Source organism: Miniopterus schreibersii, assembly GCF_964146895.1.
Source record: "Miniopterus schreibersii genome assembly, chromosome: 12".
Classification (NCBI taxonomy): Eukaryota; Metazoa; Chordata; class Mammalia; order Chiroptera; family Miniopteridae; genus Miniopterus; species Miniopterus schreibersii.
Window position 1 is genome coordinate 58,142,477 of NC_138112.1, and position 15,474 is coordinate 58,157,950.

The 15,474-nt window shown below is 43.9% G+C and overlaps 1 protein-coding gene across 6 annotated transcripts in view; it reads left to right on the top strand.

Annotated features, from left to right (window-relative positions):
* IFTAP (intraflagellar transport associated protein) overlaps positions 1 to 9,234 on the top strand; it is a 49,358-nt gene extending 40,124 nt beyond the window's left edge. For 4 of the 6 annotated variants that reach the window (XM_081155616.1, XM_081155618.1, XM_081155614.1 and 1 more), the window contains 2 exons: positions 2,159 to 2,298; positions 7,624 to 9,234. In XM_081155616.1, coding sequence (XP_081011742.1) covers positions 2,159 to 2,298; positions 7,624 to 7,788 — 305 coding nt within the window. In that variant the 3' untranslated portion in view covers positions 7,789 to 9,234. The remainder of the gene's footprint in view (positions 1 to 2,158; positions 2,299 to 7,623) is intronic. The other 2 variants (XM_081155617.1, XM_081155615.1) reach the window with 1 other exon arrangement.
* The last annotated feature ends 6,240 nt before the right edge of the window (positions 9,235 to 15,474 follow it).

The window sequence follows — 15,474 nt, forward strand, 5'->3', positions numbered from 1 at the left end:
ATCCCTGTAACAGAGTTTAGTTTTCGAGGGTAAGGACTGCACATACTTTACATCCCCTGCTGGGGGTAGACGCTTGACACTAGCTGTTCAGTTTAAAAGCGGAGGTGCAGGAAATTCATTTCCTATCTCCAAGTGTGTGTTGAGAATACACTAGTTATAAGATGCTGTGTTAGGCACCAATGGATACACATTTGTGCATTTTGCTTTTACACTGAAGAAATAAATGGCAAGAGAACTGTGGAGGATTCTGAGTCTTCTTGGGTTGAGGGAATTGTTCCCATGGCCTTAGAATTTTTTTTGAAAGAAAACATTCTTTGCAAAATATTAGAGAGGGAGGTGAAGAGGTTTAGCAGAGGAATTGCAGCGTTGTCCTCCTCGGTGCGTGATATTGTCAGTCAGATTTTAAATAGCTCTGAAGGCAGAATTGATTTTTATCTCACACTTGTCCTCACGTTTGCACTGGCAGTCAGGGGGCCTGGTGGATATTGGTTTTTACATTAAGAGGCCTGAACCTTTCTCTTTTTGCCTGTGTTGTTGGCAGGCCCCAGATCAGTCTTGTACCAGTCCTAGGCAGTTACACCGAGTTTGGCTTTGAACTCATAAATAGATATATTAGGAAGGCAACCTTTCCACCAACTGTACTGAGTTTAAATAGTACTTTTCTGGGCATAAAATGTTTGAGTGCAATTAACACTGACGAACCATGCTAATGAGCTACTGCAGTGCCATTGCTTGGCCCTGGGTTTGGATGGTTAATCTGATAGATTTAAATAATACATGTAATTGGAATGTTTATTTAAAAGAAGTTTATAATGTGACATCATGGGCCCTGCAGACAGACTGCCCGGCTCTGCCACTTTCTGGCTGTGGCACCTTGAATGAGGTTACTCTCAGTGGTTAGAGTTCAAGGCCCGTAAAACGGGAAATAGCGGAGCTGTTGGATTAGCTGACTTAATAACCCATATAACATGTCAGCTCGTAAGAGTTGACTATTATCATTGTTTTTATTTCTGCTAGTTAATTAGGTCGCCGTTTATGGTTTCAGTAATTAATCACAGTAACACCACTTTCTTTGCTGCACCCCCCCCCCCCCCCCCCCCCCCGCTCAGCTTCTAGGCCCCCTTCTCTGTGGCTGGAGTCTTACGAACTTTGTAATTATGTTTTTTGTGAAGGTGATCTCACAGTGGTGAGAGATGTATTTCAGATAAGTTTCCGTTTTTGAATGTCGAATCATGCTCAGTTACCTCCCTGTACATGCTGCCTCTGGCAACAACCAAGGCCTGCCTGTTGGGAGTGAATCACTTCCACGGAGAACGCAGACTCCACTGGGGTCATCGCTGAGGAGAGGCAGCATTGTCCCGAGCCGGGGCAAGCTCCCGGCCGGCCCCAGCAGCCCCCCCGGTCCCCTGGAGGCCCCGACTGCGGGGGAAACCTGTTGTGCTTCGCTTCGCTTCCTCTCCTCCTTGAAGGGGGCCGTGGAGGAGCACTGGCTGTCTGTCCTGCTTCCATGCTCTCTCACACATGCAAAAGTAAGGGCACCCGTCCCCTTATAATGCGCTGATCAGGAAACCAGGACTGGCCATTGAACTCTTGTAATTGTGTCAGACAGGCCGGAAACATGTTTTTGTTTGTTTGTTTGCAGGTGTTGAAAATTAGAGCACACGTTCTGAATATGCAGAGTAGTTCATTTTTCTGCTGAAAGTTAAAGTTCTTTCCTTCTGGCATCATTGTTTTTTAAAATATATATTTTGAAACATTGCCATGTCGTTATGGGGTGAAATAAACACTCCACTTACCTTCTCTTCACCCTTCAGGAAAGTATGGGAAAATAGGGCAGAACTAGCATCTTTTTGCCCTATTTTCCTGTAGAGGTAGACATTGGGTTGCGGGGTGAGAGGCATGAACAAGTCACCCCCGAACAATATTTCTCCCAGACCTGTTGGGTGGAATCTAACTGCAACCAGAAGGTTAAAAGAGATGCACCAAGGACTTGTACTCTCCAGAAAGGGGCATCCCAAACGAGGACAAGCGTTGTGAGATGGACCTACTCTACCTGAGCATGTTTGCTTTACTCTTTTGACTACTATGGGCTTTTAGATGATTTAGGTCAACTGTAAATTCCTCGAAAGTATCAAGTGAAATATTTTGTATCCACCAGATTTGCTGCTGCTGCCCGGAGAAGTGGAGCAGGACCTGAGCCCCCGAATTCCTCCCTGCATTCCTCCCGTGGCCCGGCCTGGGATCCCTGGAGCGAAGCCCCAGCCCACGGTGAAAGGAGCGGACAGGCACAGGGACGAGGTACTCCACAGGGGCTCGGTCAGGCTCGGAATCGCCCTGCCTTTATAACTTGTGCTTTCAGGGAAATGCTGGCATACCTGTGTGCTCTTGCATTTTTCCCAGATTTTGGAAAATTCAGAATTCAAGTTGCTTAACTGGGTCCCTCTCACCGCCATCTATCTCTAATGTGTATATTTCTTTTTAAACACAGAACGAGTATGCTTATGTGTGGAAACTATTTTTGTTTCATGACGTATGCCATGCTAGGGGCCAGGGCCACCTGGGGACAACGCAGCAGAAAGGACAGACGGTTTTCTTATCTCTTTTAGTCCGAACTGGCCTTTTTTCTTTGTATCACTGTTCCTGAGGTCCTGTAAACATTTGGTGTTAGTTAAAGTAAGGCCAGGCTGCTGCAGGGCAGAATCCCAGCAATAACTCAGTGGCTGGAGGGGATGGAAGTTTCTTTCTTGTAACAGCCTGTGGAGGGTCTTCACAGTTAGCAGTGGCTCGGTTCCCTGGGATCATCCCTGCTCGTTTTCTCTGGAACTCCCCTCTGCCTCAGGACATTGTCCTCAAGTGCATGTTGCAAGTGAGGTGACCATCCTCCCTGGAGGGGCAGGGGTGAGAGCAGGGTGCACACCTATATGCCTAGGACACCTGCAGGCTTACGTTAAACCCCTAAATTGGCTACCAGATAAACTGGTAGGGGCAGCTGCTTTTCTATGTGCTTTCTGAATTACGGATTGCTTTTGTTGAATAGTAAGAAACAAAAATTGCAAGGTTATTTCTGGCAGGAATCAGTTTCTTTCCAAGAACCTGTTTATGATCTTGACTTCCATTGTGACCATACAAATTATTTGACCAACTAGTGGTCATGCCCCCTAGTACCATTATAGAAATCTTTGTAAAATGATTTCAGTTGAAAATTTTAAGAAACACTGAATGATTTCTGGAACCTATCAAACATCCAGTAAGATGCTTTTTAGAACCCTGTATATGGCTGTATCCTCAAAAAGAATATAAATTTCTTCCCAGAAAATGTGAACATTTTAAAATGTTGGAATCAAAATGATATAAACATTTTTGTGTGTGTGTGTGTGTTGGCTGACTCATAAGACATAGATGGATAACTTTTGCTGTTTTTTAAACATCCAGAGTAATATCTTGGTTTGGGATTTTTATTTCTAACCATTACTTGTGAGGGAAACTTTTCAGAACTGTCTAGAATCTTAATACCGGACCAACTCTGTGTGGTTTAGTAGTAGCAATCGTATTTTAAAGCACCCAGTAGCAGTAAAAGAACTTACGCATCGACTTCCAGCAAATGTGTCCTGTCAGGACCTACCAAGGGGCTAGAGATAGCTGCTTTCTGTGACTTCAGTGTCAGAGGATGCCAGTGTACCCCGGACACTCTGACTTCCCATAATTGCCTAATAAGAATCCATGGCGTCCTGGTATAGATTGGACTAATTAATTTTTTTTTATCATTGGTTTTATACATTGTGCATTTCCCCCATTAAAATCAAACATTTTCCAAGAAACTTCCACTTTCTATTTGTGAATAATTTCTCACCTTTGTTAATTGATTTTGATGAAAGGAATTCACATTAGGAAGATGAAAAATTGTGAGTTCCTTCTCCCTACCCCCAACCCACAGAAGAGGTCATAGAAGAAACGTTGGTAGTATTTTAATGGGAGATATCCTGTTTTTTTTTTCAATTCCTATTGGGACTTCAAAAATTTTCACCTATAAAGACAGTTTATTTACCATATTGTTTTGTAAGAGAGCCTATAGCTAAATGCTGCTATTACTGATTTGAGCATTAGTCCTGTTTTCTTTGATTTGTCTATGTGGTGGTATGAATGAAAACAAGTCCTCTTGTAGCAGAATCTCCCTTAGAATAAGTCACATGAGCAATTTTACGGAATCTAGCAGTGTTTTGCTAATGTACAAATTCTATTCCCCCAGAGGCTACACAAAGATTTCAGTTAGATTTGAAGTTAGACACCTGAAATCCACACACTTCTCTCAGCTCCTTAGGCAAAAATAACAAGTTAATAACTTAATTCATAGTTGTTTTCTGTTTAATAGTGGGAGATTTGGTGTTCCATTGCACAAGTTCTTCTCTTTGAAATAAATCAGAATTTGAGTTAGCAGTCTACAAACCATGGAGTCTTTTAGCTCAAGACCTTAAAATGAACCTAACTTGAAAGAAGGGAATTCGCCGAGTGTGCCAGTAGCCAACAGCTGAAATACATAAATAGAATTGCTACTTTACAGTCTTTTGAAAGCTGTCATTTCGAAGTTCACAGTGATGTCTTCTGAGTTGCAGTGTGTATCTAGTTGTTTCTTTTTTGTTGTTTTTAAAGTTAAGTTTATTGAGATCTAACTTACAAAGTCAAATTTATCATTTTGGGGTGTATAGTAAAAAATACTAAATAAAAAACTGCAATACTTTATATTTAGAGTTTTTAAATGGCATCGTTAACGTATATATAGGGGTCCCAGAAAATGTATGTACACTTATTAAACATTATTAATTCCAATGGATTAAAACTGAAAAGAAAGAAACATCACTTGAGCTATCAGCTGTTGAAGTATGTATACATTTTTTTGGGACACCCTGTAGTAAAATAATAGTTACCTTTTAAGTCATGTGTTGGTTTATAAATTTCTAAGTATTGTGTTGAATTATAAATCTATAAATACTAGGGTATTCCTAATTACGTATTCATAATTACTTTGCTCTAAGAATGGATTCATTTCTATTCAGTCTGTGAGAGCTGTTGAAATATACTTACAGTTAATAAAAGAATAAGTTAATACAAAATTATAATGGCAGAGGCTTGGGGAAAAGCCCCAAATGCACAAAAACGTATGCTAAACTTTCGAGGCCCTGCAAATAGTCCATCTACACCTCCCTTCCCCAGCCACTCTTTGCATGTGTATGTTTGTGCATGCTCTCAAGAATATTAGGTAGAACGTTTACTTTTGAAATTATATAGTAAAATAAACCAAGTCCTAAAATAAGTTGGACACCTTAACTTTAGTAAGAAGTCAATGTTATCTTCAGTTGGGTTCATTTTTTGTGTTAACATTTGCTCTCACTTCTCATACTCACAATTTCTTAAAATGGTTTTATATTCTTGCCCTTAGTTCTTAGATACTCATTTTCTTTTGCTGGGAATGTTTTCTGTCCGCTCTGTCCTCTCAGGCTCACTCTCTCCTGTCCTCGTTAGCTTCTGCTAGTCCTTTCAGAGCTGGGATCAGTTTAGCTATCACTTACTCCCACAGGGTCTCCCTGGCCTCCAGGCTGGGGTTCGTGCCCCCCTCTACGACCCCACTGCACCTTGTATGTGCTCCTATGACATGTAACGGTAAACGCCTGGTGGCCGGGACTGTGGCCTGTACATTCTGGCACCGTTGCCCGCCTCTGCCTAGCACAGGGTCGGATAATATCAGGAGCAAGACGTGATGCATTCTTCCCTTGACCAGGTATGAAAGGGCAGCCAGGATCCCATGAGCTGGTGCATGGGCACGATGGGACTCCCCCTGGCCCTGGCAGTGTCCGTTGGCTTCGGCCCAGGGCGGGGCCAGGCCTGCCAGCCTCGGCGCGCATTGCCCAGGAGACTTGGAGACTGCGGGGACGCTTAGGATTCAGGAAACGAACATCCCGCGTCCTTGTGTGCATGTTTCTTCGCTGGAGCTGCTCTCAACAGGGCAACCCCTCGTCCCTTTGTGGCGATGATAAGTTTGACCTCAGAAGGTGGCCCTGATGGATCAGCCCCCCTGCGGGCTGACTTGCTTCCCGCGTGCAGCTGCTCTCCACGTAGATGTCAGGGTATGAGGCGGAGCCTCGTGTGCTGTTTGTTATAAGCGACGGGATTTGTTTAGCTCATTCAGGAAAGGGCCTTTCTCCCAGGCAGCGATGACGCGGCTCCGTGAAGACTCCCAGGTGGATTTTTGCTGGTGATGTTTGAGAGGTGAAGCTTCACCTGAAGCAGATGACCCTGGATTCAGATGTCCCCTCTCTTCCTTCCTGGCCGTGCAGCCTAGGGCACGGGACAGCCCCTCAGCGCCTCTTGAGATGGCTGTCCGAAGATCACTGCTCACCCCACACAGCTCCTGGCACTGGGGCTGGCATTCGGTGGGAACTCCGTCAGTGACCACTCCGTTGTCAGGAAAGCGTGCACTTTCTATTAAGGAGTAAACAAGCAAGTCTCTGAAATTGGTTCTCTTGCTGGTTTTACTAAGAAAGGCTGATAAATGGCTGGGTGTTTGCTTTGAACCCCGCACCCCTGACTGAGATTCAACCTGCCGAACAGACAGGACATGCGTACTTTCCATGGTGGTTTTTCTTTTTCTTTCCGCTTTTAATAACAGCACGGTTTCTGAGCTCTACGCTCCATTTTCAAGAACACTGCAAAATCCACTCAATGAAATCATTTTCCAGACAATAATATTTAAAGCTGATTATAGCTTCAGGCCATTTTTTCCCCTGTTCTTGCATAAACCGTAGTTTTCAATTATCTCAGCATCGCCATACATGTTACAGAGCCGCACGGAGGCTTCGCTGTAGCACACGCCATTGGCTCTGGGGGGGCTCTTCAAGGGGTGAGGTTGTGAGAGGTAAGGCATTCTCTCTTGTTTATTGGCAAATATGCTTAAAAAAATCTACCTTCCTTTAGGAAATGTTTAAAACACAGATTATGAATAAATAGATACAAAATTATTATACCTCGTTGGAATTTCTCTGACTTGTAGATAAATTCTATAGTATTTTAGAAATTCTTGGTAGGACAAAGGAATCCTGGGCTTTTTAATTTAAGGCGAGACTATGTGCTTTAATTCCTACTGTTATTGGACCAGGAATTATAGGTATAATTTGAAGTTAATGCATTAAGTGCAGAGTATTTTTAACTTTGAAAATGTCTTTTACAGTAAATGGTGAAAATGTATTCGAGGTTGATCAAAATTTTAAGGCATGTTTTTCCACACTTTAATATAACTCTTCATTTTTCTGTATGTTTCTAGTCCTAACACTACAGGTGGTAAAAATGTAGTGAATGTGTGCAAGAGAGACTTTCTAATTCTTGCCGTGGGTGGAATTAGTTAATGATATTCCTGTAGAGGCAGGACGGTACAAATGGGGCATATTAAGGGGCTTAAATTAGGTCAAATTGAATAATTGAATTTATTCCTTTACTTAAAAAGAGCTTAATCAGCCGAGAGAGCTGAAGTCTAAAAAAAAGTTTAATTAAATATTAATAGGGAATTTATGTTTTCAACTTTATCTTCATTTACAATGATTGTAAATGATTTTCCTCCTTTGTTACGTCCTGTAGATACTTGGAGATGAAGTTCAGCCCTTCAGACTTGATGAAGAATTTGATTATGACGCTGTGATGCTCACTCCCAAGTTCACTCCTGCAGAGCTAGAAGCCATCAGAGAGCTGTCCAAGCAAAAGCGAGAGAACACCAGCACAGACTTGGAGGAACCCGGCGACTGACTCTCCAAGGCATCTTTCCGTTTACTTTTATTTTGTTCTTATTTAAGCAAAAATGGAATAAATGATAAACCCACTGTAATTCCCTTTGTGGAAGTTTATGTGTGCCTTGATTTATCAGAGTTACTTGCCTGTAGGGAGATGCTCCTAACAAGACCGCAGAGATCTCTCCCCGCGGTTCCCTCTGTCGTGTTGTTGCAGCCCACGGCCGGCAGGGGGCGATGGAGACGCGAGCGGGGCAGGAAGCAGCGCCCAGCAGGGGTCCGTCCGTTTTGATGAGAGGCGGGGCATTGTAACAAAGACTGGAATCATCATCCCACCTTGTGGGGGGTGAAGGACAGTTGCACTTGCAAAACACACTGTAGCACATGGAGAAGTACTGATTACGTGGGGAGGTTACCTGGCCCCGGCTATCCTGACATGTTGGCGTGAATCTGAATGCTGAGCGGCTGGGCTCTAGGGTTGGCTGGGAGGAGGCATCGGAGAAGCGATTCTATGTCATGTATTAAATTCCTGTACTTTGTTATTGCGATAATAGCTTCAAAGGGCAACAAGGAATGATCTCTATCTGCAGAAGCGTAAAATAGAATTTGGAAAGGGAAGACGTAGAGAAAGAAAGCAACTAGAGAATGTAAAAACTTATATGAAGTGCTAATTGTGTAGAGTACCCCAGGCGTGCGTTAAGGAAAGGAGAGTAGCTGGATGAAGGCGCAGGTGAAGGGGAAATAGTCTGTATGAAGTCAGTTTTATTATTGAAGGAGTCGGTGACAGATCAAATGTACTTAGTCTTAATTAGTTTTCATGCAGGCCTGTGCTTGTGTATGTGTGTATATGTATTCAGAAAAATGGCCATTTATATTCCCTACAAAAGAATTCTCTTGATTTAACATTACAGTGGAATCAGGTGACTTCCACATCTATTTTTCTTTATTTAGTCAACAAACTTTCATAAAACACCTTGCATGTGCCAAGGCAATGGGGAGAACACAAATGAATTAGACATGGTCTGATTTTGTGGGGAAGACAGATGTATACACAAATAATCACCGTAGAGCTATGCTGCCCGGTAGAATCTCCACTGGATGCATGTGGCTGTTGAGCACTTGAAATGCAGCCAGTGAGACAGGAACTGATTTTTAAATGTTAATTTTATTTTAATTTAAAAAAAAGTTGATATTTGATGCAGTTATTATAAAAGTTTCCAGTATATTTGGAACAATTTGGGAATTTTTCAACGGTAACTTTTATAACATCTAAATGCAGATCAGTTATTTTTGACAACAGCTTATGTCTACATTTTAAATATGCTACAAATGTGAAATACACATTGGATTTCAAAGGATTAATATGAAAAACTGTAGAATGTCTTGTTATATTTTTGTATTAATTACATGTTGAAATGATAATATTTTGGATATACCTGGTTAAATAAAATGTATTATTAAATTCACCAATTTCTTTTTACCTTTTAGATGAGGCTCCTGGGACATTTGCAGTCACACACGTGGCCTGCATATTTTTACTTGCAGCTCTGCGGTAGAGGGTAATCTGTGCTGTAAGCGTCCTGTGTACCGAGAGCTCCTGGGACAAAGCAAGTTGGAGTGATTTAATCGTGCCGTGGAGAGCTGGGAGCCTTCACAGAGGAGGTGGCATTTGAGTGTGGTCAGGAAGAAATCAGGCCATTAGAAGAGCTTGTCTGGGGAGATGATAGGAGCCTGAATTAAAGCAGTGTAGGTGGAAGTGGAGAGCATGCATTTGATTAGAGATTTGGACTTAGAACTAGCAAGGATTGTTGATTGATGCAATGTGGGAAGGAGAGAGCAATCGTGAGGTTAAGATTTTAGCATGCAATCCATGTAACGCACCAACTTGAGACAACCACATTGTGATATAATCGTTCCCAAGGCCAGAGACTCTCTTGTGACTCAATCAATACACAGCATTTTGGTATTTTAAATGAAGAAAAGACACCACCATTTTAAAGACTCAGTTTTATGGACTGAAATAGTTTTCTAATAGAAGAAACAAAGCCGTCTTTCTAAGTGTTTAAAAAGCATGACACTTTAGTGTCATAGTTCATTAACTAGCCCGGGTAGTCGGCAGGTGAATGTTACTGCAGAGCATTTCACCTGTAGAGTTGGTGTACTGTGTTTAGGCTTTGTTCCTTTCGGCAGTTTTTGATTCCTGCATTATTTGGGGCAATTGTGCGTTACAGCAAAAGTGACACTGGAAAATGGGTCCCTCAAAGCCTTTCAATGAAATAGTTTTGTCTCAGTTGTATCGTTGCTCTCGCCCTAACTAGCAGCTCCTCCTGCACGACTTTCAGCTTTATGGATCCCTTGAATCGATGTAAATGGCTTGTTTTACGTTGCCTGGCAAACCCTGGCCAAGCGCCTCTAGGAGAAGCCTGCGCGCATGGTGATGGCTAATGCTCGCGCGGAGTCGCCGGCGCCATCGAGGCAAGGCTGACGCAGAGCAGAAGCTAAGGGCGCCCCTGTGTGTGTGCACCACCGTGGGAGGGGAAGACGTGGAAAATGTTAAAGTGTCTTGAAACAATGTGGCATTTGCTGCACAAACTAGCTTGAGTGAAGGTGTCAGGCCGGCCACACCGAGAGTGGTGGCACACTGAGCAACCTGAGAGAAAACATACCGACCTGGTATTGAATTTCCTTGATTCCTTCCTTATCAAGAATTTTTTCCCCTCCATGAAAGAGATAGAACTATATCTTCATTTAAATAAAGAAATGTTCCTTATGTGTGGGTGACTGCATAGTCAAATTAAAATATGAAAAAGAGAATCCATTTTCGTTTCATTTGCTTGTTACTTGGAAGTTGATGGTAAATGAAGACAATAGAATTGGAAATGACATGAAAGAGGCAACCTTACTGAGAATTTTCTAGGAAAATATTTTCCAATATGAGGAAGAGAAATCCATACCTGACTGTGGCCTGTCCAGCCTTAGGTAATGTGGCCACTACTTACCTTTCCAGTGTCAACATACCTTCTTCATTGTATATCATGTTCTGACCAGTTTGTATTTGTTCTTGTTTTTCAAACACTCCACCTTGTTTCTACCACAGGGCCTTTGCTTTTTTGTGCCTGGTCTTCCTTGGTCTTTGAAGGCTGGATCCTTCTCATTGTTCAGGCCGCAGGTGGAAAGCATCTCCCCCGAGTCTCTGAACACCTGTCAACCCCCTTTTCACAGCCCTTCGCCCCGTCTCTGTGCCTCCCGTGACCCTGCCTCGTCTTGTTTATTATCTGACTCGCTCTCTAGAACGTAAGTTGCAAGAGGGCCTTCACCGAGCCTGTCTTTTCACTGCCTCCTCTCCAACACCCAAAGTGCCTGCAATAAAGTAGGTGTCAATAAATATTTACCAAGTGAATCAAACCTGAAAACATAAGAAGAACCCGGGGTTCCACTCCATCAATTCAGTCTGGTTGGATACACACTGTGCACTTTTTATGTTATTCAGGGCCCCCGTACATTCTTACTCCCTAGACTCCTGGGACTCTGAGGGCCAGTGCCAATTTGGGGAGCCGAGCCTGACCGGTAGAACTGTCCCGTGTTCGGCGGGTTCCTTTCTCTCATAATAACCCTGCGGGGAACTGAGAGAGTCTCGACTCACAAAGGGACTTGTTGGCAGAGGCCTGTTTCCTTTCTCTGCGCCGGGCACACAGTGGCCACTTCATCTGCAAACCTCTGTCCTTCCATCCTAGGAAGTTGTCTTGATTATTGTGGATTTTTTTGATGATTTTCTTCCTATTCTTTCTCCCCCCCCCCCCTTTCTAGAATGTTCACTTCTTTGGATGCTGAACTTCTGCGATTGCCACTCTGCTGCTTTTGCACTCTCCTCTCTCATTTTCCCTTTATCTTTCCTCTATTTTCTAAGATTTTTTGCAACTTTATCTTCCCCATTTTTATTGCAATGTATTATTTCCTTTATTTTTAAATCTACAAAACAGTAAAGAAATGTCCAGGAGAACACACACATGCACCCTTCCCTACAGCCTTGCACCAGGGTGGGACCATTAGACCGTGAAGGTGACGGGAGGGTCTTGCCCTCGAGAATGTTGAGGTGGTGCCTCTTGATGGCCATTGGCACTCGGGTTTTCTCCGTTGAATAAACGAGCGACAGGAGCTGGAGTGAGATGTCAAGAGGTTTTTGCAGATTCTGCCCCGTGGTGGAAAGCCCGGTGCGAATACGCGATGGCTGGGTGAGCCCTAGGACCCCTGACGCAGAGAGGGGAGAGTCTCTGGCTGGTTGCCTTTGGTGCACGCAGAGCATTCGTGTGTTAGGAGCTCCCTCCTCAGAAGCAGGTCCTTCTCTTGCCGATGCGCTTGCTGCCGCTGACGGCGCCGGTTGGTTGGCCGGGTCTCTGCGCTACGCCTGACTGCAGTCTCCCCTGCATTCCCCTTGCCATTCTCGGAGCCTCCCTTTTGCTCAGCCCCTCCTGGGAGCCTTCTTACTTCCCACTTAGTCTTCAAACGCCTCCCTTCTCTCCATCCTAGCTTGTTTGGCTCATTGCTTTCATGTTCATCTTCCCGTTGCTGTCTTGTTTCAAGGCCACCGCTCGCTGCTCATTGTCCGTTGCATTTCTAAAAACTTCCCCACGGAGCCCTCGAGGCCCTGTTGCCGTGGACCCCGTGACACGGACAACACTGAGCACATGTGGCTCCCGGATGTCGCCTTCTCCCTTCACGCTTTCCTCCTTACTGTTCTTTTCGTTCCGGATGATCACCCTTCAAGTCTGCCCAGTGAGTTTCCACTCGCCCTTTAAGATGTACCACAGGGGCCACCTCCTGCGGGAAGCCTTCCTGATCCCCCCAACCCGCTGTAGTTTCATCTTCCCCAGAACCTTGCTGTGGTTCGGTAACACCGTTGCTCCCCGCCCTCTTCCGCCTGGTTTCATAGCCATTCGTGCCCATGTTTTCCCACCCGACCCTGAGGCACGCGCCGCGTCTCGCTCGTTCTTACAACGTGCGCTAAGCACTGTCTCTTGCACGTTATGGTTCTTGCCACTGACCTCCTGCTCTTGCAGAATCTGGGCGGAGAGCCACGGAAATGGGTCACGTTGACAGTTTCGTATTCAACCCCTATGTATCTAGTGTCTGGTTTATTCTAGAAACAAATAATTAATGCCATGATTTATTAGCCCATTGGATTTATGGTAAAGAAACTAATGCAAAAAATGTCTGCACAAGCTGCCCCAGAATGATTTATTGAGTTAATAATCAGAAGGAAATGTAATTCTATCCAGTACAAAAGTAGGAGAGAAGAAAGACCCAGCAGTGTAATTCTCCTGTAAGTAAATTTTGCATGAAGGGATATAGAAAGACATCTTAGTGTCAAAGTAATGGCAGTCAGTAATAAAAGTTATGGTACATGGTATATAATTATAATACTTTTCATGTTTGTAAAATAAATTGTGCTGTCTTTTTAAAGAGGTCTTTGGTGGTGTTGGTTCCACTTCAGATGGTAGTAGATTATCTCCATTGTGTGCACTTAGAACATTGACATTCCCGTTAAGATAAAAAAGTAAATCCAGTAACTCTCCAAATTGTATTAATATTGGCTATATTCTCCGAAGAACTTAGCATCAGTTTCAGTTTAGATTGAAAAGTAGCTTCAAAGGATGGCTTATGTTCAAGTGGCGGTAATAGTGCTTGAAGTAATTAGGGTGTTTAACAGGCAGGCAGTAAGAAAACCTAATTGTTCTCATCTTTTTTTTTTTCTTCCCTTCAAAAGTATTTGAATCAGATGGATCAGGACTTCAAAAACGCCACTGTATCAGATATCTTTGCAAAAATGATTTTCTAAGTCCCTTGGGTTTAAGTAGGCTAGTGTCTGCGACTTTGCAGGGGGCTTAGTTTTGGGAAACTAACGTCAGCTAGTGCCTGAAGAGACTGGTTCCTGAAGACTAGTTCATGCCTTTCTTTAAATGTTTTGGTTATAGTGTCATTCTGTTACTGATGCATTGACTCTAATGATTTTTGATGAATATATATATATATGTTTTGTGTAAATATATTTATATTATTTTTCAGTGACTCCAACTTATTTTCAAATGTGAGTAACTTTCATAGATTAGCTAAGCTTGCATCTCCTTTTTGTTTTGTTGAAATTGAGTTTGCTGACATTTCTCAGAGAAAAAAGTGCAGCATTTGTCTTTGTTCAGCTCTCCTTCTATTGTTCTGGCCCGTGGGCTCTGCCTGTAGCACCGGTCTCTGCCTCCCCCCATGCACCAGGTGTGAGTGTAGCAGAGAGATGCACGCTGGCTGGTGTTTTTGTTTAAACAGCTGAACACCTGGCTGCTCACAGGCAGGTGCACAGAACTCCGGAGAAGGCATTTTCATTTAAGACAAAGAGAAGAATCTATGCATGTTGTGGATGAGGGCTTGGGTGTAGGACTTGAGATTCTTCTGTGTTCAAAAACCAATAGTGCCACGTGTGTCCCTTACATGTCAGAGGCTGTGTGAAATGCTAGTCATAGTGTTTCTGGAAAATTCCTTTACTTACATCATGGCTTCTGCATTTGTCAGCATGAATGAGCCCATTGAATCTTAGTTCGTGTCCTCAGGTTGCAAGGATCACAAAAGGGTTTTACATAGTTGGTACCCAAAGTGATCACTTCTCACTGTGCTGAAATTAAGCTCTAGTGTGCTGCGTGTCGACAAATAGCCAGTCCAGTGCCATCACGATCGTTCAGGACGAGAAAATGCACTTTGTGAAGTGTGCTCGCGTGCTCATTTCCCCAAAATCTGACAGTCATTACATCTTGGACAATAATTGATCAAAACAAAGTATTAAGGACATACTGAGCATCGACTGAGTGTCCCATGTCTGGTGTCATCTTTGGTGAGATGGGGTGAAGGACAACATCAGAGGGAGGCAAACTGGACACAGGAAAGAGATGTCAGTGCAATATCCCAGGGAACCCAGTGGTGACCTAGTCATGCACCAGCTACACTCATTGGTGCAAAGAAAGTATTGACCTTTAATAGCTACAAAGAGAGGTCCATTAACATCCTTTATACTTTCTAGAAGTTGAGCTCAGTGTTCTTTGGGGGAGAGATGGCTCATCTCGTCGATGTAGCACCCATGGCAAATACCTGTACATGTATGCGTTCCCCTGCTGTCCCACTCCCCTGGCAGACACTCTGCTACACCACAGGTGGCACATGTTCATCTTGTGGTGGTGAAAGATTGACATCAAAGGCAAAGAAACCCTTGAAATCTATGCCTCTCAGCCCACAAGAGCGGCCTCTCTCTATCACAGCGATGAAAGCCGGCGATAACAGGGGCATTCCCACCGCTGCGCGCTCTGTTGTGGGCAGCTGACAGTTAACGCAGGTGGGCGTAAGGTGCTGCCCTTCTTTTGAAGGGTATCTGCTGAAGGGGAATGCCACCTCTCTGCCACCTCTCTGGGATCAGTGCCCTGCTTTGGTCCATGAAGCTGCTTCCAAGAAGCCACCAGGTGGTGAATACCTGCCCAGAAAATCAGAGGTGGCTGTCAGAAGACCCACCAACATTCAAAAGCTGCCAGGCAAGGTGGCGAGTCTTTGCAAAGGGTGGCTGTTCGAGGGGTCACCTTGATTTTCCCCCCCAGAGGTCAACTTAGATTGTTGAGCAGCTGACTCATCTCCCCCCTCATAAGCTAGACGGGAAGGAGGCCGAGTCCCTTCAGCT